Consider the following 22,338-nt stretch of genomic DNA (forward strand, 5'->3'; position numbering starts at 1 on the left):
TATTGGGTAGAACTGAGTTAATTATATTAGTCCGGCCCTCTAAAACCATTCCAATTTCTCATGGGGCCCTATGGCAAAATTAATTGCCCACCCCTGGCCTAGAGAAAGATGAGAGACATGAGACATAAAAATGCAGAAGAGCTGAAGACCACTATTGAAGCATTCTCAAGAGCTGTAAAGGAGACTGTGAAGATTGCAAGGATGTGTCTGTGTACCCAACAGGTGAACTTCACTAGAGCAGCTGAGCTGTATTTTCCATAGGTTGAGAGAGGTTAGAAGCATAAATGCACCACAGGACATGTCAGGGCAAGTCTCTTAAGTTTTCCACATGTACAGCATTTGACACATAAATGTACTGTGGTAGTCACCCAGCTGGGTGTGGCGGCTAAGGAAGATGTAGAATTCACGGTCTCCACAGTATTAATTCAATTTATTGGATTTATAAGCCTCCCATCTCCAGAATGGACAACAATAAAAACAGTTTACAATGAATAAGATATCTAGGCCTTTCAGGCTGTGGGAAAAAAGGAGAAAACGTAAATCGGATTTTGTTCGTGTGTAGATCCAAAAATTATCGAAGCAAATAATCCTCGAAGAGGGGCGGCATACAAATCTAATTAATTAATTAATAAAATAAAAACCGAATTATATACGCTGATAGGATAGCTGCTTTATTATAAACCTTGTGCGGTTTTTTAAAAAAAATTAAACCCGCGGAATGCAGCGCAATGCCGGAAGTCTGCAGCAGCAGACGATCCCCTCCCTCTTTCCCGCTCTTAAACGGCAGCGCGAGGCAGGCCGTCTGAGGGGGGTGAAGGGGGGGACCCCTTCCGTAGAAAGCCGCTTGATCGGGCTGGCTAGGGAAGTCGGGGGACGGCGCGAGTGTCAGCAGGCCAGGCTGGGGGGCGCCACGTAGACCGCTCGCGCAACAGCAGCCACAGGAAGTGGCGCTTGCCGCCGCATGAAAAAGAAAGCAAGCTTCGAGCGCCTTGGTTCGAAATGGCGACGCGTGGCGTGAAATTCGGCCTCCTCTCTCAGGAGGAAGTGGTCGGCTTTCGCTAACAGGGAAAGAGGCGCGTACGAAAACGGGCGGTGGGGGGAGGGGGAGAGAAAGAGACAGGCGCAAGGGAAGGAGTTGCGGAGCGGTTCCGGAGTTGGGCGGGAAGAAGAACTTCTCGTCTGGCCTCCCCGGAAGGCGAGTTCAGCTTGGAGGGATCGTTGGGGAAAAAGCGGAGCGGAGGGGACGGGCGGCGGCGGCGGCGGCGGCGGCGGCGGGCGGGTTCGCTCCGGTCCTGTCCCTCCTACTTTGTTGAGTCAACGCCTCTTCCCTAATCATGCTCGGACATGCCTGGCCGTTCTGTTTGGAGGAGTGAAGTCCAGACATGCCCGTTAAACGAGGTCGCGGGGCTACTATTTATGCTCGGCTCTTGCGAGGCAGTTGAAACTCGCGTAGCTGCAAGGGCCCCTCACGGTAGGTAAGGTCAGTGAGGTGCTTTAGAATTTTGCTGCCCTGTCGCTTGATGCACCGCCTCGTCTTACTTGGTTTTTACTCCCCTCCCGCTTTCCTCCCTACCAGGCAAATGTGCAATACTAAAATGGCTTCTGCGACCGACCAGCCTGGGGCTGGCTCAGCTATCATTGGCCGCTCGGATCAAGAAGGCCTGGTAAGCGTGTGCAGCGGGACCCTTCAGAGACGGTTGCATTTCCCCGAGGCCCCTGTTGAGTGTCCTGCCGACAGGGCAATAGGAAGGGAGGGGGCGGGTGGTAGTGGTTCTTATTAGCTACTCCTTGTGTATGCACCCTAAATTAGGAAGAGGGTTCTTTAAACGCAATGGGGGAGGGGGGAGGGATAAGTTAGGTGGGTCGCAGGTTTTAAATTTTAAACCATGTTTTAGGAATTGCAATGAGGGATTCAGTCAGCATCCTGAGATCAGCAAATGACAGGTTTGATTTAGCCAGTGTGGGAATAGGATATTTTTTTTTATTGGGAGAACTCTGATCTATTTCATTGTTCAAAATCCTTTGCAGTATCTCAGTTTAAAAATTCAAAAAAGGCTACTGTTAATTTGCTTGGGGAAAATTCATTGGGCTTAAAGAATATGCTTTTGTGTAATTATTCCTGAAATGATTGTTTATATGAAGCCAAAGACACCCAGTAAAAAAGCTATAAAGTCCTGGGACGTTCAGCCTAGTGAGATTTCTCGGTATAAATTTCTCAGGTGCAAGGTAGAATCTGTCACTTGAAAGGTATAAAAACTTTCTGGGTGGGATTGCAGTAATTACATTAAGTATTGCTCTGTATTTGAGACGTAAGACATTTTTGAGGCAAAGTGAAAATCATTTAAAAATGTATCCTCATTTGGAGGCAGGCTCAAAGCTGAAGTTGCTATAAGTGGGTACCACTTTGTGGTGACCTTTATTCTCTTATTTGGATATGATCTTGGGGAATGATAGAAACATGATCTTGGGGAATGATAAAAACAGTATTAGGAAATTATGTTTTTCTCCCCTTCTGCTTTTAAATACAAGCTGTTTTGAGGGTGATCTCAGAAAGATTTGCTATTATTGAGCCTATTAATCTTTGCTCACGGTCACTCATGCCCTTATCACCTTGAGGTTCAACTACTGCAATGCTCTCTACATGGGGCTACCTCTGAAGAGTGTTCAGAAATTGGCTACCGATCAGTTTCCGGGCACAATTCAAAGTGTTGGTTATGACCTATAAAGCCCTACATGGCACAGGGCCAGATTATCTCCGAGACCGCCTTCTGCCGCACGAATCCCAGCGACCGGTGAGGTCCCACAGAGTTGGCCTCCTTAGAGTCCCGTCGACCAAACAATGTCGGTTGGCGGGACCTAGGGGAAGAGTCTTCTCTGTGGGAGCCCCAGTCCTCTGGAATCAACTCCCCCCAGAGATTCTCACTGCCCCCTCCCTCCTTGCCTTCCGAAAGAGCTTAAAAACTCATCTTTGCCGCCAGGCTTGGGACTCTTAGATCTTCCCCTGACCACTGAATGCCTTAAGTGTGATTGCTGAATGTTTGGTTAATAAGTTAGTTTTTTAGGTTAATCTTCTCTTTCTAATTGTTTTTAATATTGTAGTACTAATTGGATTACATTACTGTTCTTTTTTTATATATGCTATGAGTCGTCCCGAGTCCTCAGAGAGGGGCGGCATACAAATCCAATTAAATAAATAAATAAAAACTTTACAGCTGGGTTAGTTTTTGAAACATTTCTCATATTTTGAACAAGACATAACTAAATCAACTGCACCTTTGTTTATATTTTCAGATTAAACCCAAACCATTGCTTATGAAACTTCTACATTTTGCTGGTGCAGAAAAGGATACTTTTACCATGAGGGAGGTAAATAGATTCATTGCAGTCAACATATGAAGTGAACATTATTTAGGTATTTATTTTTCATACATTGAACATGTAATGTGGCTGAAGAGTGAAGAATAGTACACAGATGAGATGGTGGGTTGTGACTATCTTAGCTTTATTTATGAAAGCAAAGGCAAGACCCATATTCTGTTTTGCAAATTTGCCCATTTTGAAAGAATTATTTTCTACATTGTGAATACAGTGGTACCTCGGTACTCAACCACAATTCGTTCCAGAAGTGTGGTCAAGAACCGATTTGGTCGAGTACCGAATTTATTTATCCCATAGGAAATAATGGAAATGGATTTAATTGGTTCCCAGCCCCTGTTAACTCGCTGGGAACCAATTAAATCTATTTTCTTTATTTCCAATGGGATAAATAAATTCGCTACTCCAAGCTGCAGGAAAGGTGGGGGCTGCTGCAATCCCGGCAGCTTTGGGGGGCTCTTTTCCTCATTACTTCCTTTTATTACCTGTAAGCAGCTTCAAAAATTTTTCCCTGTGGCTGCAACAGCGGCGGCTTCCTTTCCAGTAGCAAGAGCGCCGGGAAGTCACGTAATGAAGGGAAGCTGCTGGAGCGGCAGCAACTGCTGAGATGGCTCCGCCGGCTTCCCTTCATCACGTGACGTTCCCGGCGCTGTTGCTACTGGAAGGGAAGCCGCCGCTGTTGCAGCCACAGGGAAAAAGTTTTTGAAGCTGCTTACAGGTAATAAAAGGAAGCAATGAGGAAAGGAGCCCCCAGAAGCTGCCATCCCGGCAGCTTCAGGGGGCTGAGGAGCTCTCTAAGAGCTCCAAGCTGCAGGAAAGGTGGGGGCTGTTGCAATCTTGGCAGCTTTTGGGGGCTCCTTTCCTCATTGCTTCCTTTTATTACCTGTAAGCAGCTTCAAAAACTTTTTCCCTGTGGCTGCAACAGCGGCGGCTTCCCTTCCAGCAGCAAGAGCGCCGGGAACGTCACGTGATGAAGGGAAGCCGGCGGAGCCATCTCAGCAGTTGCTGCCGCTCCAGCAGCTTCCCTTCATTACGTGACTTCCCGGCGCTCTTGCTACTGGAAAGGAAGCCGCCGCTGTTGCAGCCACAGGGGAAAAGTTTTTGAAGCTGCTTACAGGTAATAAAAGGAAGCAATGAGGAAAGGAGCCCCCCAAAGCTGCCGGGATTGCAGCAGCCCCCACCTTTCCTGCAGCTTGGAGCTCTTAGAGAGCTCCTCAGCCCCCTGAAGCTGCCGGGATTACATTTCGGATAATGAACAAAATTTTCTCTGGCTGTTCGGTATCTGAATTTTTGTTCAGATACCGAAGCAAATTTTTGCCGAAAATTTTGTTCGTTATCCAAAATGTACGAGAAAGGAAGCGTTCGAGTACCGAGGTACCACTGTATTTCTAATTTCATTAGAAGTAATTCATTAGTTTCTAATTTTAAAAATGATCTTATTAAATTATAAGATAAATGGAAATTAAGAAAAATAATATTTAAACTTAAAAATATTTCTAATTCCAGAAGGGCACCATAGCAATATTATAACTGAGACATTATTGGGAACTGGCTTACAATTTAATAAATGCAATTGTTCTGTGAGCAACCTGTAGTAAATGCAATACAAATTCTACTTTTGAAATCTTGTGTTATAAAACTTTTTAATGTTTTGTTGTAGATTTTGTTCTATATTGGCCAATATATTATGTCTAAACGTCTATATGATGAAAAGCAACAGCATATTGTCCACTGTGCAAATGACCTTCTCGGGGATCTGCTTGGAGTACAGAGTTTCTCTATAAAAGAACGCAGGTAAAATAACCCCAAACTTGTAGATTGGTCTTAAATGCTGTGCTATAATTTTACTGACATGACTTTATGTACTACAAACATATCAATTCAGATTGTCTGCATGCTTATAGTGAATATATTTTTTAAAGTTGCAATCTAATGTAACCTTTATAGTATTTCCTTAGCAGCTATATTGTGAAATAAAATGCTGTCTACAAGAAAATCATCCAAATTTTGGCAGGATTTATTTATTGCATTTATATAATTCTGAGAGAGCTCACAGTAGTTTATTGGGGGCTGTAGATAAAAGTTTTTTTCTATATTTTTAAAAAAGTACTATAGCCAGTGTTCTTAAGCCAGTGCTTAAGGTGCTAGGCTGGAACAAAGGATGCAGTTTCTAGTCATCTTTTAGCCTTGGAAGCCCTGGATGACTTTAGGTCAAGACTGAAGTTAAGCTGGAATCTGGATACTAAGTGCTAACCCAGCATAACAATATGGCTGGATCTGAATATATAGTATTAATATGGCCATTTAGATTTTTTTTTTTTTGGTGGGGGGGGGGATAAAATATGCTACTTCAACCAACATGGCAGATAATTAATAAGTGTCAGCTAGGCTGTTAGTATAAATGAATGGTATCAAAGTAAATGCAGATTTAATTGCAATCCTGCCTAATTGTAGTCATATTTTAGGCACAAAGTCAGTTGTACAAGGTTGAAATAATCACTTTCTTTCAACCTAGGAACAGGACAAGGGCAAACCACTTCCAAAAACGTTGCCAAAAAAACTGCAAGGACTTGTTCAGGCAATTGTCAGAACTCAGAGAAATAAAAAAGCTGGAAGGAGGAGGAGAATCTAAATCTATACTGAAAGATCTGTACTGTTTGCTGAATGAGCAAAGTGTAGTACAAAATACAGAACAAAGTACAATACAAATCTGCACTGTTAGAGCCCTCCTTCACTCTGCTTTTAGCAGCCATTTTCAGTTTTCTGTTTATTCTGCCAGAAGTTTCTGAATACACAAGCTTTTTTCATCATTGTTTCATCATTGTTGTTCTTTATATCTAAAGCTAAGATCTTATTCTATCTTTAAATAGGCAGTTATATTTTATGATTTCCAAAAACCTTGTAACAGTCTCCCAGGAAGGTAAGTTAATTTTTTTAATAAGCTTGCACTAGAATTGATGGACAGAGGCTAGGTGCAAATAAGAAACCCACTAAACTGTTACATAGTTAAAATTTTGAAAAGAGAATAGGTCCTGAAATGCAATTATATAAATATTTGTTTAATCCTTTCTAATTCTATTGGTCAATTTATTACAGAATTTAAAGGAATTGAAATTTATACAATTATAAAGTAATAACTAGATAATTTTTAAATGTGTGTGTAAATTCCCAGCTTTCATGTTTTGTGACTTCCAATATGTATTTTTTTTAAAGACTCTAATAACATAGCTGTGAATCAATCCAGATGCCAGCTAGAAAATGGAAACATTCTAAAGGTGATCACTGATTTATATTGTATTTATTTATTCATTCATTCATTAAATTTATTTGCCACCCATCTCAGCACAAGGCGACTGGGCAGCTTACAAAGTTAAAACCAACAAAACAGTACAAATATACATGTAACAATAACATAAGTTATGGTAAAAATATAGAGAGGGAAGTAACAAGTTGTGGAGTGGTGAGGTGGGATCAGCTATTAATTTGCCAACCATCTCCAGCGTAGCATTCCCCCATTGGGACCCCAAGCCAACTGGTAGAACTAGGTTTTCAGCTCCTTATGGAAGGTGCAGCGTGGTGGCCGAGAGGCGAAGACATGCTTGCCTCCCACTCAGAAGGTTGAAAGTTTCGAAAGTTTGTTACAAGAAAGATGCTAAAATGTATGGTTTTAACAAAGAATTAACAGATATTAACTGGAACGGATGAAAAACAGATAAAATATATTGTTATTTATTAAGTATTAAACTTGAAAGTGAGCAGGTAAAAACTTTGGATATGCAATAGAATTAGATGAATGACAGAAACTATGGGATAGAAATGTCTATGTCAACTGCATATAAAGAAAATTTGTATAAACTGTTTTATAGATGGCATTTTCCCTGACAAGATTAGCAAAAATGTATAAAGATAGATCCGCTAAATGCTGGAAGTATAATCAATCATCTGGTTCATATTACCATATATGGTGGACATCCTCAAAAACTAAAAAATATTGGACGAAAATACGTACTTGATTGGAAAAAATGATAAAACAGCATATAGATTTCAAACTACTGTAGAGACATTTCTGTTGGGCATCCTACTGGGAAAATCTGATAAAAGGACTATATATCTGGTTTTATATATATTAACTGCAACCAGAATTGTATTTGCACAGCAATGGAAAAATGATGAGATTTCACCAGATGGGAATATAATTAAGAAAATACTAAAATGCACAGAAATGGATAGACTAATGCTTAATATTAAGGATAAAGAAGAAACTGACTATTTTTTAATATGGCACATATTTAATGAATGGGTTGACAATAGAAACGGGGTTAGGAATGAGGAGACATAAAAAGTCCCCGGAGAGGGGCGGCATACAAATCCAATTAAATCTTAAAAGAAGAAATGTTAAAGTGGAGAGTTGTTAAAGAAGATAATGTTAGATATTATTGTTATTATATTATTATCAATATTATTGTGATGAATGATATAGCAAATATATGGATTATGACTACTTAAACAATTGTGCCCAGATCGCACAGTTTGATGGAAATTGAATGCTTATGTGTTACATAAATAAAACATGGAGTGGGGGCAGAGAAGGTTGAAAGTTCAATCCTTGGTAGCAGCAAAGGTTTCTCTATCGGTACAAAGAGAAAATATCTGCTGTGAACTCCATATACTGTAGATGTCAGGAAGGGCATCCTGCCAGTAAACGCTCAGCTCCGTTTAGCTACCCTGACTCTACCCCAAATAAACAAAGTAAAGGGATGGAAAAAGGAGATATTCCAAAGAGCAGGAGGCGCAGGAGAGAAGGTTTTTCTGGACCTCAGCAGCTGAAATTCTTTGACTAACTGAATCTGCAGTATATTTTCTCTGACAGTGCAGATGTGGCAGGCATGTCCCATTGGGTTTAGATAATTCCTCAGGAATGTATATGGTGTATGCCTCTTTATTCTTTCACATGTAAATCTGAAATAGTTTTACTTATTAAACAGGAAACAATACAAGAAGCCACTGAAGCAACTACTTCCCGAAGAACAAGATCCAGTGAAACAGGCATATAAATCTTGTGTTATATTTCAGTCCTTAGAGTCATTTGAATATTCAAATGTATTCATTGACTAGTAATGTGATTGCATACATTGAGTGGAAATAGAGTTGTTTATATTGATTGCTGACCTCTGATTGACTTCTCATACTTTTTAATACATTGGCTGTTGGGCTCAAATTTAACACTGGAATTTAACTTTTTTGTCTAATACTGTGTGTTGTGGAGATATAGCTAAGTGAGATATAGCAGCTTTGTTTATTCTATTGTATCTAGAATATTATTTATCCTATAGATCAATTTACTTCACACTGTTCCAACTGAGGTAGTGAAAAGCAATTGTACTAGAAACATTTTAAATCTAATTACCATTACTACTGTCAAGTAGAAGCTTTTTTTAATCTTTATAAAATAATGCCTGCTTTTAAAAATATTTAGGAGTGTTTCAAGATTGCAATCCAATGAACAATTTCTTATAATTTGGAATTACATTGAAAATATTAACTTTTTGTGGGAATGTCAATAGATGTCTTAGTGAGCTGTTAGTGTTTTATGCAAACATTTTAGGTAGTACTAGTTATTTTCTTTCAGAATATGGAAAGACGATTTAGTCCTCAGAATGATAAGAATAAGACAGCAATCACCCACACTTTCTGAAATTTAGGAATTGCATAGCAGAGTTTCTTCATTAAGTTCTTTTCTAACACAAAATCAGAGATTTGGTCATTTGCTTAAGAGAGTCTTTGTTTTCAACAGACGAAAGTACTTCAGAAGATATGAAGAATGAAAGAGAACGAAAAAGGCATAAATCTGACAGTATTTCTCTTACATTTGATGAAAGCCTTCAACGGTGTGTAGTACATTGTGAGCAAAGCAACAGCAGCAGTTCAATCAATTCTTCACCAAGTCCAGTAAGTAGATACTAGTTTAAATTTGTAAACACGAAACTTAATTATGTTAATTTTGTACCACTGGAAGTAAGTGATAATAGCGTGAGAAAATGGTATGTATTTCACCTGTCATGTCAAAAAAGAAGAAAACTAATCAAGGCTTTTCAGCAAACATGCCAATTTGTTATCTGTAGAGTTTCTCCATCAGAAATAGAATATTGAATTCACGTCTGTATTCTAAGACAGTAAATGGCTGAGAAAATTTTTCATGAAGTGAGAGGCTGAAAGGCCTGTGTATACAAGAGGAAAAATTTTTCTCTTTGATGTTTATTATGTTTACCCCAATTGTGTTGCATTGGAATCTACCCACCAAAAAGATAACAGAATTGGAATAACTTGGAGGTCTTCTAGTCTAACCCTCTGCTCAAGCAGAAAACCCTATGCCAAAAATGGAAACCAAAAATGCCCTCCCAGAGCCTCTGTGAGCCAAAAATCAGCTGGGCAGCACACATATGCACTTTGGAGCTGAGCTAGGGCAACAGTTCGTGTGCCAGCAGATATGGCTCCACGTGCCACTTGTGGCACCCGTGCCATAGGTTCGCCGTCACTGTTCTAGAGTCTCAACATATTTTTTATATTGTAACCAAAACTAGATGAAATATTCCAAGTGTGGTCTTACTAAAGCGTTATAAAGTAGTAATAACACTTCATGTGAACTTGATTCTATCCCTCTGTTAGTGCAGCCTAGAACTGTTAGCTTTTTTGGCAGCTGCAGCACACTGCTAGCTCATATTTAAGTGATTGTCCATTACGACTCCAAGATCCTTCTAACAGTTACTATTATTGAGATAGTCGTTTTGATGTATATCTACTGTGACTGTTAGCTTTCATAGTTTGAATTTTCTTTTTGTCGATGAATTGACATAATTTGTAAGATGGAATTACTACTGTGAAATTTGTTGTTAGTAATCTGAGTTGCGTATTTCAAGATGCTGTATTTTGTCCACCTCCATCCACTATATTTCAAACTTAAATGTCCTTGCCCTTCTTGCCTAAGGTGCTTCAGCCATATTAACATCAATGTATTCTTAGCTAGTACAGTGGTACCTCTACCTAAGAACACCTCTACTTACAAACTTGTAGATAAGAACCGTGTGTTCAAGATTTTTTTGCCTCTTCTCAAGAACCATTTTCCACTTACAAGCCTGAGCCTCCGAAACTGTAACCGGAAAAGGCAGGGAGAAGCCTCTGTGGGGCCTCTCTAGGAATCTCCTGGGAGGAAACGGTTGGAAAAGGCAGGGAGAAGCCTCCATGGGGTCTCTCTAGGAATCTGCTGGGAGGAAACAGGGCCTCCACCCTCCCTGTGATTTCCTTAATCATGTGCATTATTTGCTTTTACATTGATTCCTATGGGAAAAAGCGCTTCTTCTTATAAACTTTTCTACTTAAGAATCTGATCACAGAATGAATTAAGTTCTTAAGTAGAGGTGCCACTGTATATTATTACATCTAGAGCCTTTCTGTAAATGCAATCACAGTACAAATTTTGCAAAATAAGAGCTGTTTATTCTGCTTAAATAAGCCAGTGGTTTGTTAAATTAGATATTGTAAAATAGAGGAAGCTTTTATTAAAATACGATTTTGAATTTTGCAGGATGGGTAATAGCATTTCAGGGTTGACTGACATTTTCAGCAACATTTGATTTGATAAAGCACAATGCAACAGTGAATCTGTTGATATCAGAGCTTGGGGATATCAGAGCAGTACAGTAAAATATAATCCTGGCTAAAAAATGTTTTAGACTTTCATGTAGCACAACACCTGCTAAAATGCTAAATATTCCACCCAGAATCATGGTAAGGCAATTCCTAAAACACTACGACAACTGATGCCTTATGATCATTATCACTTAAAAATAGTTAGTGTTAGCCACTGCATTGTTCTTCATGTCTTGCTTGCATTGGCTTCCATCGGAAATGGTGGATGGGGGGAGACATTGGGATTTGGAAGAGGAAGCTATGCTGGAGGAGCCCGTGTAAAAGTTTGAATGTATAAGGAAGAGGGGGGAGAAGGTTCAGCCCATCATCGTCTGCCTGGCACAAATATGCAGAGCAGAACTATTTATCACCAGCCCAAGATTAACAGCCTCTTAAATTCCAGATGTATGACATGCAACTGAAGATGCACCCACCTGACGCCTATGGACACAGAGGATTAGGTGGATTGTCAATGGGGGGTAGTTGGGGTACTTCATAATATGCATTCTACACGCCTTTTTCTTTGGACTTTGCTTTCACTACTGATATAGTAAAAGTGCTCTTTGAAGTTCAAAATGGACTCTGAGTTTTACTTTCTAAATTCTGAATGAAGTAGACCCTGACAGTTACTCTCTTCTGTTCATACCCATGCCATTTCAATAATGCTCTTTCTTTTAAAAGATGAGTGTTTACCTTTTAATAATGGAAGTAGCCTTGTTTTTAAAGAAAGAAAATATTTCTTTTCCATAGCAATGCCCCTCTACTTCAGGGAATATGCATTTTTCATTGAAGGAGCTACAGGCAATCTTCAACTTGGGACCATAATTAGGACCTGAACCAGGTGGGATTGTTAAACTGATGTGGTCATTAAGTGAGTCATGCCCAATTTTATAATCCTTTTTGCCATGAATGTTAAACAAATCACATGGTTGGTAAGTGAATCTGGCCTCCCTCATTGACTTTGCTTGTTGAAAGGCCCTTGGGAAGGTCACAAATGGTGATTGTGTAACCCAGAGACACTGGAACATTATAAATACGTGCAGGTCATCAAGCATCTGTCTTTTGATCATGTGACCATGGGGATACTACAGCATTCATAAGTGCAGAGACTAGTCATCTGTCACTTTTTTCAGTGCTGTCCTAACTTTGAAAAGGTCAAATGAATGGTTGCCATTATTTCAGATTTTCTTTTTCATCCTATATATGCATTATAATTTTAGGGACCCGTCTCTTAAATTTCATTACTATTCTAATCAGAAACATTATCTCTCTCTAGGATCATGCCAGTTTAAGTGAAAATTCAGACTGGTTAGATGAGGATTCAATTTCAGATCAATTCAGTGTAGAGTTTGAAGTTGAATCTATCTACTCAGAAGACTATAGTCCTAATGAAGAAGGATTTGAACTAACAGATGAGGATGATGAAGTATGTATATTTGAATAAAAATCAGACAGAATGTTGTTTGAGAAATGTAACTTTGTGTAGGAACAATTAAAAGTGGACATTAGCAAGTGAACTATCAATCTTTCAAAATCTAGAGGTAGATTTATGTGATGTAAGTCCTGATATATACAGGGTGCGTTCCAAAAGTAATGCAATTTTTTTAAAAAAGTAATTTATTGAACATATTTGCACAAACACTTAAAATTCTTCAAAGTACTGTCCTTGGGCCTCTACACATTTTTTCCAGCGACTCTGCCATGACCGGTATGTGCCCTGGAAGGTGTCTTCGGGGACCTCGCAAGGTCTTCATCACGGCTGATTGGACAGTATTTGAAGACTTTTAAGTGTTTGTGCAAATTTGTTCAATAAATTACTTTTTTAAAAAATAATTGCATTACTTTTGGAACGCACCCTGTATAAAAGGAGATTGAATGAGAAAATAAAGTTTGTTGCTGGGAGAAAATGCTTCCTCCCTGAATGGCATATTCTTTATTCTATTTTGAAAATTAATAGAGAATTGTAGCTTGGAGTTGAAATGAGGGGTCTTTGGTGATCTCTTACCGTGCTTGTTTTCTTGCAGACGATTCATTACCCAAACTAGGGTACAGCTCTGAATGCTCATGTTATCTAGTTTGCGTAATGAACCATCTGCAAGAAAACAAGCTCAGACCACCAAGGATCCTCATTTTGAAAATAGAATCCAGGTTTTAAACCTAGAACTTTTCAGTGCAAAATTCTACATCATTAGTCTTTTTGAATGTGTCTGATTAAGCTGTCTACTGACAAGTTGTCAACACTTTGAAGATTACTATAAAAAAAATAGAACTCCAAAAATAGTTAATAATATCAAAAACAATGTACTGTTGGTTATGCAATTCCTATAAAGCTTTCTCTCTTACATCCATGTTTGCTTTCACTCCCAGAGTTAGGATGTGAGTTATTTGATATGGTTTAGCATTATTATTATTATTATTATTGTCATTATTATTATTATTATTATTATTATTATTATTATTATTATTATTATTTAGACTTGTATACCACCCCGCTCCCGGGCCCCAGGGCTGCTCACAACATACAATGCAAACAATAAGTATACAAATCTAATAGTTAAAAATATACACTAAAAACCCATTAATCTAAAAAAACCCTGTCAATTTACTCATATTGTATGAAGCCACATATTGTCTGGAATAGTTTAATGTTTTAATTTTCTGAATTGGAGCTCTAGCTTTTTAAAATAAGTACAGTGGTACCTCATGATACGACCCCCTCGTGTTACGAACAACCTGAGATACGAACCCGGGGTTCAGAAATGTTTTGCCTCTTCTTATGAACTTTTTTCTTCTTACGAACCCGCCGCCGCCGAGAAGCCCCGCCGCCCGACTGTCGTTTCTTGAAACAGCCGGGGGGCTTCTCAGCGTCCTCCTGAACACGAACGCCAAACCCGAACTTCCGGGTTCGGGGTTCAGGAGGCCGCCGAGAAGCCCCCCGGCTGTTTTAAAAGACGACAGCCGGGTGGCGGGGCTTCTCGGCGGCCTCCCGAACCCAGAAGTTTGGCAAAAGTTCGGGTTCGGGAGGCCACTGAGAAGTCCCGCCGCCTGGCTGTCACCTTTTAAAACAGCCGGGGGGCTTCTCGGCGGCCTCCTAGACCTGGAAGTTCGGGTTTGGCATTCGCCGTTCGGGAGGCCGCCAAGAAGCCCCCTGGCTGTTTCAAAAGGTGACAGCCGGGCGGCGGCGGGTTTTTTGCGTTTTTTTGTTGTTGCACAGATTAATTGATTTTACATTGTTTCCTATGGGAAACAATGTTTCGTCTTATGAACCTCCTCCGGGAACCAATTAGGTTCGTAAGACAAGGTATTACTGTAATTGTGTAGTGCAATTGATAACTGATTTTGGAAGTACAGTGATACCTTGTCTTACAAACTTAATTGGTTCTGGGACGAGGTTCTTAAGGTAAAAAGTTTGTAAGACGAAACAATGTTTCCCATAGGAGGCGGGGCATCCCAGCGGCGGCAGTGAGTTTGTAAGGTGAAAATAGTTTGTAAGAAGAGGCAAAAAAATCTTAAACCCCGGGTTTGTATTTCGAAAAGTTTGTATGACGAGGCGTTTGTAAGATGAGATATCACTGTATTCTGAAAGAATAGGAAGCTGGTAACTTAACCTTTTTATCTCAGTCTTGTTCTCAGGGATAATTCCTAATAAGATTTTATTGATTTTAAAATATTCTAAAATTAAAGAGTCATTTGACTTGAGATGGGAAAAGAACCGTTGTACATACCTGAACGGTCTTCTCGATGCACTTGAAGGAGAGTCCAACATGGGTAATTTACCAATCTTATTGGTAGAGACTGAGTTAATTTAAATATTTAAATATGAGGTAGTCACCGCCCCTTAGCAGCCCCCAATACCTCAGTTTTAAAAACGAAGCCAGTTTAAGGATAACCTGTTTATTAAACAACAACCATATAACCTCATAACTGTTCAACTTGTAACCCCAAGACTCCGGCGACCTGGCGAAACCAACCATGCCGGGTGGGTTTGGACTCTCCTTCCAGTGCATCGAGAAGACCGTTCAGGTATGTACAACGGTTCTTCTCCACTGCATCTGGAAGGAGAGTCCAACATGGGATATACCAAAGATTACTGCCCATGGGAGGGAAAAGGCTGAGCTACGGTCGCAGGAGTTGAACACACTTGCTGCAAAACCCGTCTCCCAAACGAAGCTTCCGCCGAAGCTACTGAGTCCAGTTTGTAATGGCGTATAAAGGTGGTAGGAGACGCCCACGTAGCCGCCCTGCAAATGTCCTCTATGGACGCCTGAGTCCTCCAAGCAACCGAAGTGGCTGCACTTCTAGTGGAATGCGCTGTTACCCCGGTTGGTGGTACTTGAGACCGACTGTTGGACCTAGCTGATACTGCAAGACCCATTGATCGCTGGCCAAAGGACACAAACAGCCGCTCAGATTTCCTGAAATGTCCAGTCCGTCTGATGTAGATTTTCAAGGCCCTCCGAACATCTACCTTGAGCCATCTCAACTCGAGAGGGTGCTGTCCATGTGTGCAAAAGTCTGGCAACACTAATTCTTGAGCCCTGTGGAACCCAGAGTTAACCTTGGGAATAAATGAAGGGTCTAACCTCAAAACCACTCGATCTGGGTGGAATACACACAAATCTGCATGCGTAGACAGGGCTGACAGCTCCGACACTCGGCGTGCCGATGTAATTGCCACTAAAAAGGCAGTCTTTAAGGAGAGCAATTGTACTGGAATCGTCCTCATCGGCTCGAAAGGAGGGGCTGTAAGCGCCTTGAGTACCAGGGAAAGGTCCCACATCGGGAATCTGTGTACTGGAGGCGCTTGGGTGTTAATCGCGCCCTTAATAAAATCCCTAATCCAAGGATCTTGTGCAAGGGAGCGAGCGTGGGGTAATCGGATGATGGTTGCCAGAGCAGCTAAATGCCTTTTCAAGGTATTTGGGGCTAACCCTTTCTCTACCCCTGACTGTAGGAATCGTAAGATTGAAACAACCGAAGCCTCCCCCGGATTAAGGTGGTGGTTCGAACAAAACCTACAGAAGGCCGCCCATGTGGCCTGGTAGAGTCTTACCGTTGATGGGCGACGTGCTGCCTGAATGGTGGATATAACCTCGTCTGGCAAAGCTTGCTGTCTCAGACCCGCCCTTTCAAGTGCCAGGCGGTCAGTTTGAACCACTGCGGGTTCGGATGGCAAACTGACCCCTGAACTAACACTACCTCGGGATCTGGAATCCTCCACGGGGGAGACACCGACAGGGCTACTAGGTCTGCAAACCAAGGCCGTCTCGGCCAATGGGGAGCTACCATTATCATCTCTGCCCCCTCCCGAATTGTCTTGTCTAATATCCTTTGAATGAGACACGTCGGGGGGAAGGCATACAGTAACCCCTGGGGCCATGGTGACCATAGGGCATTGACCCCTTCCGCCCCTGGCGTTGGGAACCGGGAGAAAAACCTCTGCAATTGGGTGTTTGCTGGGGTTGCGAAGAGGTCCACCAATGGAAGACCAAATCGCAGCACTATCTGCTTGAAGAGTGCCAGGTCCAGTTGCCACTCCGAAGGATCCAGAGTGGACCTGCTCAGCCAGTCCGCTTGCACATTGCTGGTCCCCGCAATATGCTCCGCCGTCAGAGAGGCCAGATGAGTCTCGGCCCAATCGAAAAGATCCGTGGCTTGAACCATGAGACGATGAGATCTCGTACCTCCTTGATGGTTCAGGTGGGCTTTCGTGGCCACGTTGTCCGTTAAAATCAGGACATGCCTGTCCTGAACCCAGGGAGCAAAGGCCTGAAGAGCTAAGAAAACCGCTCTGAGTTCGAGAATGTTGATATTGACCTGGGTTAAATCCTCCTGAGACCATAGGCCCTGAGCTATATGAGGACCCATATGGGCGCCCCAGCCCGACAAGCTCGCATCCGTTGTGATAATCACACGCTCGTGGCTGTGAAGAGGAGAACCCTGGATCAACGCTGGGGACAACCACCATGCCAGCGACTGTTTGACTGAAGCAGGGAGTCTCACCTTCCGGTGCGAGTGACTCACCTTGTCCCTCTGGGCTGGAAGGAGGAACCATTGGAGGCCTCTCATGTGATGACGAGCCCATGGAACAATCCCTGTGGATGAGACCATAGTCCCTAGTACCTTGGACAACGTTGCCAACGGTGTCTGCCTTTGTCGTCGAAGGCTGGATACCAATCTCCGGATATTGAGTACCCTCTCTGGTGTTAGGGAAACCGTGTCCTTTGCGGTGTCTATGATGGAGCCCAGATGTTGGATTGATGTGGTAGGATGAAGATGACTCTTCTCCTCGTTGACCGTATACCCATGGCATTGCAGAGTTTGCCTCGTGAGCGCCAGATCGTGCTGCGCTTGGGCCATAGACTTGGACATAACGATTATGTCGTCCAAGTACGCCATAACCCTTATGGACTGGGCCCTTAGATGTGCTGTCAGAATGTCCATCAGCTTCGTAAATGTACGGGGTGCCGAAGACAGGCCGAACGGCATGGCACGGTACTGGTAGTGGACCCCATTGAGACAAAACCTGAGGTAACGACGATGTGCTGGCCAAACCGGAACATGCAGGTAAGCCTCTTTGAGGTCGATAGAGGTGAGGAAATCGTTGTGCCGAACAGAGGCCAAGATCGATTGTAGGGAGTGCATGCGAAATCTGCGATACCGAATGAACGTATTCAGGAGTTTCAGGTTTAGGATCATCCTGAACCCCCCTGATGACTTCGGCACTAGGAACACAATGGAATAGAACCCTGTGCCCTTGGCATGCTCGGGCACCGTCTCTATCGCTTGAATTTTGAGAAGATGAGTTATCTCCAGTTGTAGATGACGTTTTTTGGTTGGGTCTCGCGTTAGCGGACAAGTGACAAATTGGTTTGGCGGGGGCTGCAGGAACTCCAGGCGCAGTCCTCGCGATATCGTTGCTATAGCCCATTTGTCGGAGGAGGTATTCCTCCAGGAGGCACTGAATCTTTGAAGTTTGCCTCCTATGGGCTGAGAGGCAGCCAAGTCATTTTGTGCGCCTGAAGCCCCTTTGGTTCCCTCGGAAAGGGCGCCGGGACTGCTGGTATCCTCTGGGCCTATCCTGAAAGGCCGCACGGTCTCCCCTAAAGGTGGGTTGGCCATACTGACTTTGAGTGAATGGCCTATTCTGACCTGCCGAAGAAGAGGGGTCCCAACGAAATTGCTGACGGCGAGCGTAGGGATTGGGCCTACGCTCTTGGAGACGGTATGCTCTGGGAAGGGTCTTCCGTTTGTCCTTATCCTCAATGAGGACAGGGTCCAAGGCTTCTCCAAAGAGCTTTTCCCCTTGGTATGGAGATGATGCCAAGTTCCACTTGGACTTCAGGTCCGCTGGCCAGCTCCTCAGCCAAAGGAGGCGTCTGGATGCAAGTGACGCCGCCATACCTCTAGCCGAAAATTTTGCGGCATGTAGGGTAGCATCCGCTGAGAACTCCGCAGCTGCCAATAATTTACTCAGGTCCTGACGTAAGCGACCTTCTTCTGGACCTAGGCGGGCTTGCACCTCCTGCAGCCACATTATGGAGGCCCGGTTGAAAAACGAAGCTGCGGTCGCTGCTCTAAACGCCCAGCTTGCCATTTGATGTGACTTCCTTAGTAAAATTTCCGCCTTCCTATCCTCCGGTTTCAAACTATCACCGGTTTCAGATGGTACCAAGGCCTTAGAAATCAAAGTCATTACCGGCTGGTCGATTGGCGGAAATTCCAGCAGCTTTTCCATGTCATCATCCAAAGTATAAAACTTTCTTTCAATGACAGAAGGGCCTTGTGCTGCTGCAGGCTGCTGCCATGGGCGCTTGATGCTTTGTCTGAAGATTTCCGAGGATGGCACATGATCAGTCTCGGGTTGGGGCTCCTTGAATAGCACTGCTGATGGCTTAGGGTCATCTGAGGCGTCAGTAGCCTTGGTTGGACCCGGCAAATCCACCACCTGCTTAGCTTTATGAAGCAGAATCTTGAAAAGGGGAGCCTTGAAGAGCCCAGCTGTCACAGGAGGATCAGGAGCGGTCTCGTCATCCGAAAAATCATATTCTTTCTCAGTGTCCTCTAGGGGTGACGGCTCCTCCATCCAGGACCCCATACCCGAGGGGGGCGGTGCAGCCCATAGGTTCCTGGGCTGTGTTGGGCGGGGGTGTTGGACATTTTGCTGCACCCCCACAGCCATCCCTTGTGAGTAAACATCAGAGATGAGTCCCTGTAAGGCAGGGGACATCTGCTGCCAGGTATCTGGTTGCACACGCAGCCCAGCCGCAGTGGGCGTAAAGGTGTCAGACGGGGCACTCCTCAATGAGTGGCTGGCAGACCCTGGTCTCTGTTGCTGAGACCCAGATGGAGGAACTACATGAGGCATAAAGGGATGTTGCCTCTGGAGACCAATCTCTCTCTGACAAGGCTTCTGATGGTCTCAAATCAGATTGGGCTGGTGGATCCCTGGCCTGCAATAAGGGAGAGACGGTTCTTGGAGTCAAGAGGGCTGCCTCCAGTCTCTGCTCCAACGCTTTAATGCGCCTCTCTGCCTCCTTGATGGAAGAAGAGGCTGGAGCCTTAGATTTATCTTTGGACTTCCCCTTGCCTTTATCCTGAGGCATGACAGTGGGAGAAGATGCTTTTTCTAAGGTCTTTTCCTCCATTACTCACAGTTCACAGTTGTTATTTAACAGCAAGCTCAAGAGACACTTGACAGACACGACTGTCAATGGCCAAATGTCAGCAAAAAATGGCGTCTAAGCACCTCAGAGCCTAATTCTGCCCAGTAACAGCTGGTCGCGCCCAGTGATTGGGCGGAGAGCAACATTACCCGCCCCAAACATGGCGGGCGCGGAATTATTCGCCCTCCAAAATGGCGTTCCCGCTCTTTTTTGCCGCTGACAGCTCCCTGGGAGACTCGCCGGTAAGGGCCCTGCCCCCCCCCACGCTCGAATCTGACAGCCGCTTTCATAGCCGATCTATGCGGCTTCTCCGGCTCGGCGAGCGGCTTGCGGCGGCGGCTTTAAAAATAGCCGCCGAACAGCTGAGAGGCGCTGGCTGGGCGCCAAATCAAGCGGCGTTCATTCTCGGCTGAAATCCTGCCTTCCAAGCTTCCCAGTGAGGGGGGCTGACCCCCTCACCTTCAGCTGGCAGCCGGGTATGGCCACTGAGGCCGGGGACCCTAGGCTGAGGTGCTGCTCGCTGAGCATAGTACCCACTGAGGGAAGGGAAGCTCGAGGAGAGTCACGGTGGGGGTGCTTCTGCCCGCGGAGGGCAGAGACCCCTTGGAATCCTTTCTCCTTTTTCAGCATCTGTCAAAAGAAAATGGGTGAGAAAGAGCAGAAAGATTAATATCTTTATTATCCTTGTCATTATTATTAACATTATTACTATTATTATTATTATTATTAATATATTAGCCTTCTGTACAGAAGAAAAACTCAACAGTCTCTACACTAAGACTGAGTTTTTAAAACTGAGGTATTGGGGGCTGCTAAGGGGCGGTGACTACCTCATATTTAAATATTTAAATTAACTCAGTCTCTACCAATAAGATTGGTAAATTACCCATGTTGGACTCTCCTTCCAGATGCAGTGGAGAATTACTGTATTTTCTTCTCAGATAGTAAAATAATTGTGAAATTTATTTTCATTGATTAAAGAATTAAAGCTTCACAAATTAACTTTAATCTAGAGTTATAAAATATATTTGGATGATTTTTTATTAAAAATAATTTAATTTTTAATCAGGTATATCAAGTAACTATATATGAGACGGAAGACAGTGATATAGATTCATTTGATGAAGACCCTGAAATTTCACTAGCAGTAAGTAAAATCTTGGTTTGAGATTTTGAATTTGCAACATATTCTTTAAGCCCTTCCTGAGGTCTTCTTAGAGCCTATCATGTGCACAAACAACTTTATAGCTTATCTTTTATTTTGATAAAACATTTGCTTTAAATAAATTATTTCTATCTAATTCACCAAAGGATTATTGGAAATGCTCAAAGTGCAATGAGATGAACCCACCTCTTCCATCCCATTGCCCAAGATGCTGGACTCCTCGGAAGGATTGGCTTCCTGATAAAAAGACTGAGATAGCCAAGAAGAGCAAATCTTTAAATCCCTCACCTTTAAACCTTGAGGAGGGCTTTGATGTTCCTGACTGTAAGAAAGGGAAAATTAATGAGGATAAAGAAGAAGAAAATGCAGAACAAAGTCCCGAATCTCAGGAAAGTGAGGCATATTCACAGCCATCTACATCTAGCAGTATGCTTTGTAGTAGTCAAGAAGACAATAAAGAATCTGAGAAAGAAGACATTGAAGACAAAGAAGAAAGACTGGAACTCAGGCAGCCTGTCTCCAGTGTAGAGCCTTGTGTCATATGTCAAACAAGACCTAAAAATGGTTGTATAGTACATGGAAGGACAGGACACTTAATGTTATGTTTTGTATGTGCAAAAAAGCTGAAGAAAAGGAACAAACCTTGTCCAGTCTGCAGGCAGCCTATTGAGATGATAGTGCTAACTTACTTTTGCTAGTTGCAGTACAAACAACCGTTCCTACATTTAGAATAACACAGAATGCAATGTTGAATGTTTACAGGTATTTATTTTCCAAAATATAGAAACCTTTAAATATTGCACTGCAATTGACAGTGTAATCATAATTCTCCAGTTTAGTTTTGAAATTTGCCAAAACATTAAGCATATGTATACATGATGAAGACTGATAGTTCAGAGTTTATTCTTTTTATTTAATGTAAAGGAGTTTTAATACTCTTGTTGGGACCACAGAAATAAAGTATATATTATGTTCTAAATCTGAAACTGATTTACTTAATGGAAGGTGCTTAACAATTTTTAGTTTTCCAGATTTCCATTTGTTTAATATTTTTATTGTATCTAAGTGGTTATTGGCTAGCAATTAAGGTTATCACATAAAGAGCTTAAAGCTGATTTGATGAAAGTACTGTAATTTTCAGAGTATAATATGCACCTTCCCCCCCTCCGCCCCCCTTCCTAAAAGAGGCTAGAAATTTGGGTGTGTCTTAAGCTTTTTTCCTCAGCCCTAATGAGATACATGGCTGTTCCCGGCTTGTTTTCATTGCTACTTCCTCCAAAGATTTTTTTTCAGCCCTAACTAGGGAATAAAATCATGTGCAGAAACTAACTAGAATAAGGACTCTAGCCAGCTGGATATCTATTTTCCCTATTTTCCTCTCCCAAAAATAAGGTGTGTCTTATGCTCCCGTGTGTCTTATATTCTGAAAAATATGGTTGTTCTGAC

The 22,338-nt window shown here is 42.5% G+C and overlaps 1 protein-coding gene across 5 annotated transcripts; it reads left to right on the plus strand.

The window, feature by feature from the left end:
- The first annotated feature begins 777 nt into the window (after window positions 1-777).
- MDM2 (MDM2 proto-oncogene) lies at window positions 778-21,871 on the plus strand. Of its 5 annotated transcripts, none has more exons than XM_070755680.1 (11): window positions 778-1,195; window positions 1,577-1,664; window positions 3,292-3,366; window positions 5,036-5,169; window positions 6,246-6,295; window positions 6,589-6,650; window positions 8,361-8,421; window positions 9,170-9,324; window positions 12,338-12,487; window positions 20,797-20,874; window positions 21,039-21,871. In XM_070755680.1, the coding sequence occupies exons 2-11, from the start codon at window positions 1,581-1,583 to the stop codon at window positions 21,588-21,590; spliced, it is 1,401 nt and encodes a 466-aa protein (XP_070611781.1). In that variant the 5' UTR covers window positions 778-1,195; window positions 1,577-1,580; the 3' UTR covers window positions 21,591-21,871. The 5 variants fall into 5 exon arrangements, with proteins under 5 accessions (XP_070611781.1, XP_070611782.1, XP_070611779.1 ...); XM_070755681.1 differs by having other exon boundaries at window positions 791-1,073; XM_070755678.1 differs by having other exon boundaries at window positions 806-1,475.
- The last annotated feature ends 467 nt before the right edge of the window (window positions 21,872-22,338 follow it).

This window comes from Erythrolamprus reginae, chromosome 6 (assembly GCF_031021105.1).
Source record: "Erythrolamprus reginae isolate rEryReg1 chromosome 6, rEryReg1.hap1, whole genome shotgun sequence".
NCBI lineage: Eukaryota > Metazoa > Chordata > Lepidosauria > Squamata > Dipsadidae > Erythrolamprus > Erythrolamprus reginae.

Coding starts and splice junctions, on each gene's coding strand:
- MDM2 (XM_070755678.1), top strand. CDS start 1,345: ATGCCTGGCCGTTCTGTTTGGAGGAGTGAAGTCCAGACATGCCCGTTA. Junction 3,367..5,035: donor ATACTTTTACCATGAGGGAG/GTAAATAGATTC, acceptor GTTTTGTTGTAG/ATTTTGTTCTATATTGGCCA. Junction 9,325..12,337: donor TCAATTCTTCACCAAGTCCA/GTAAGTAGATAC, acceptor ATCTCTCTCTAG/GATCATGCCAGTTTAAGTGA.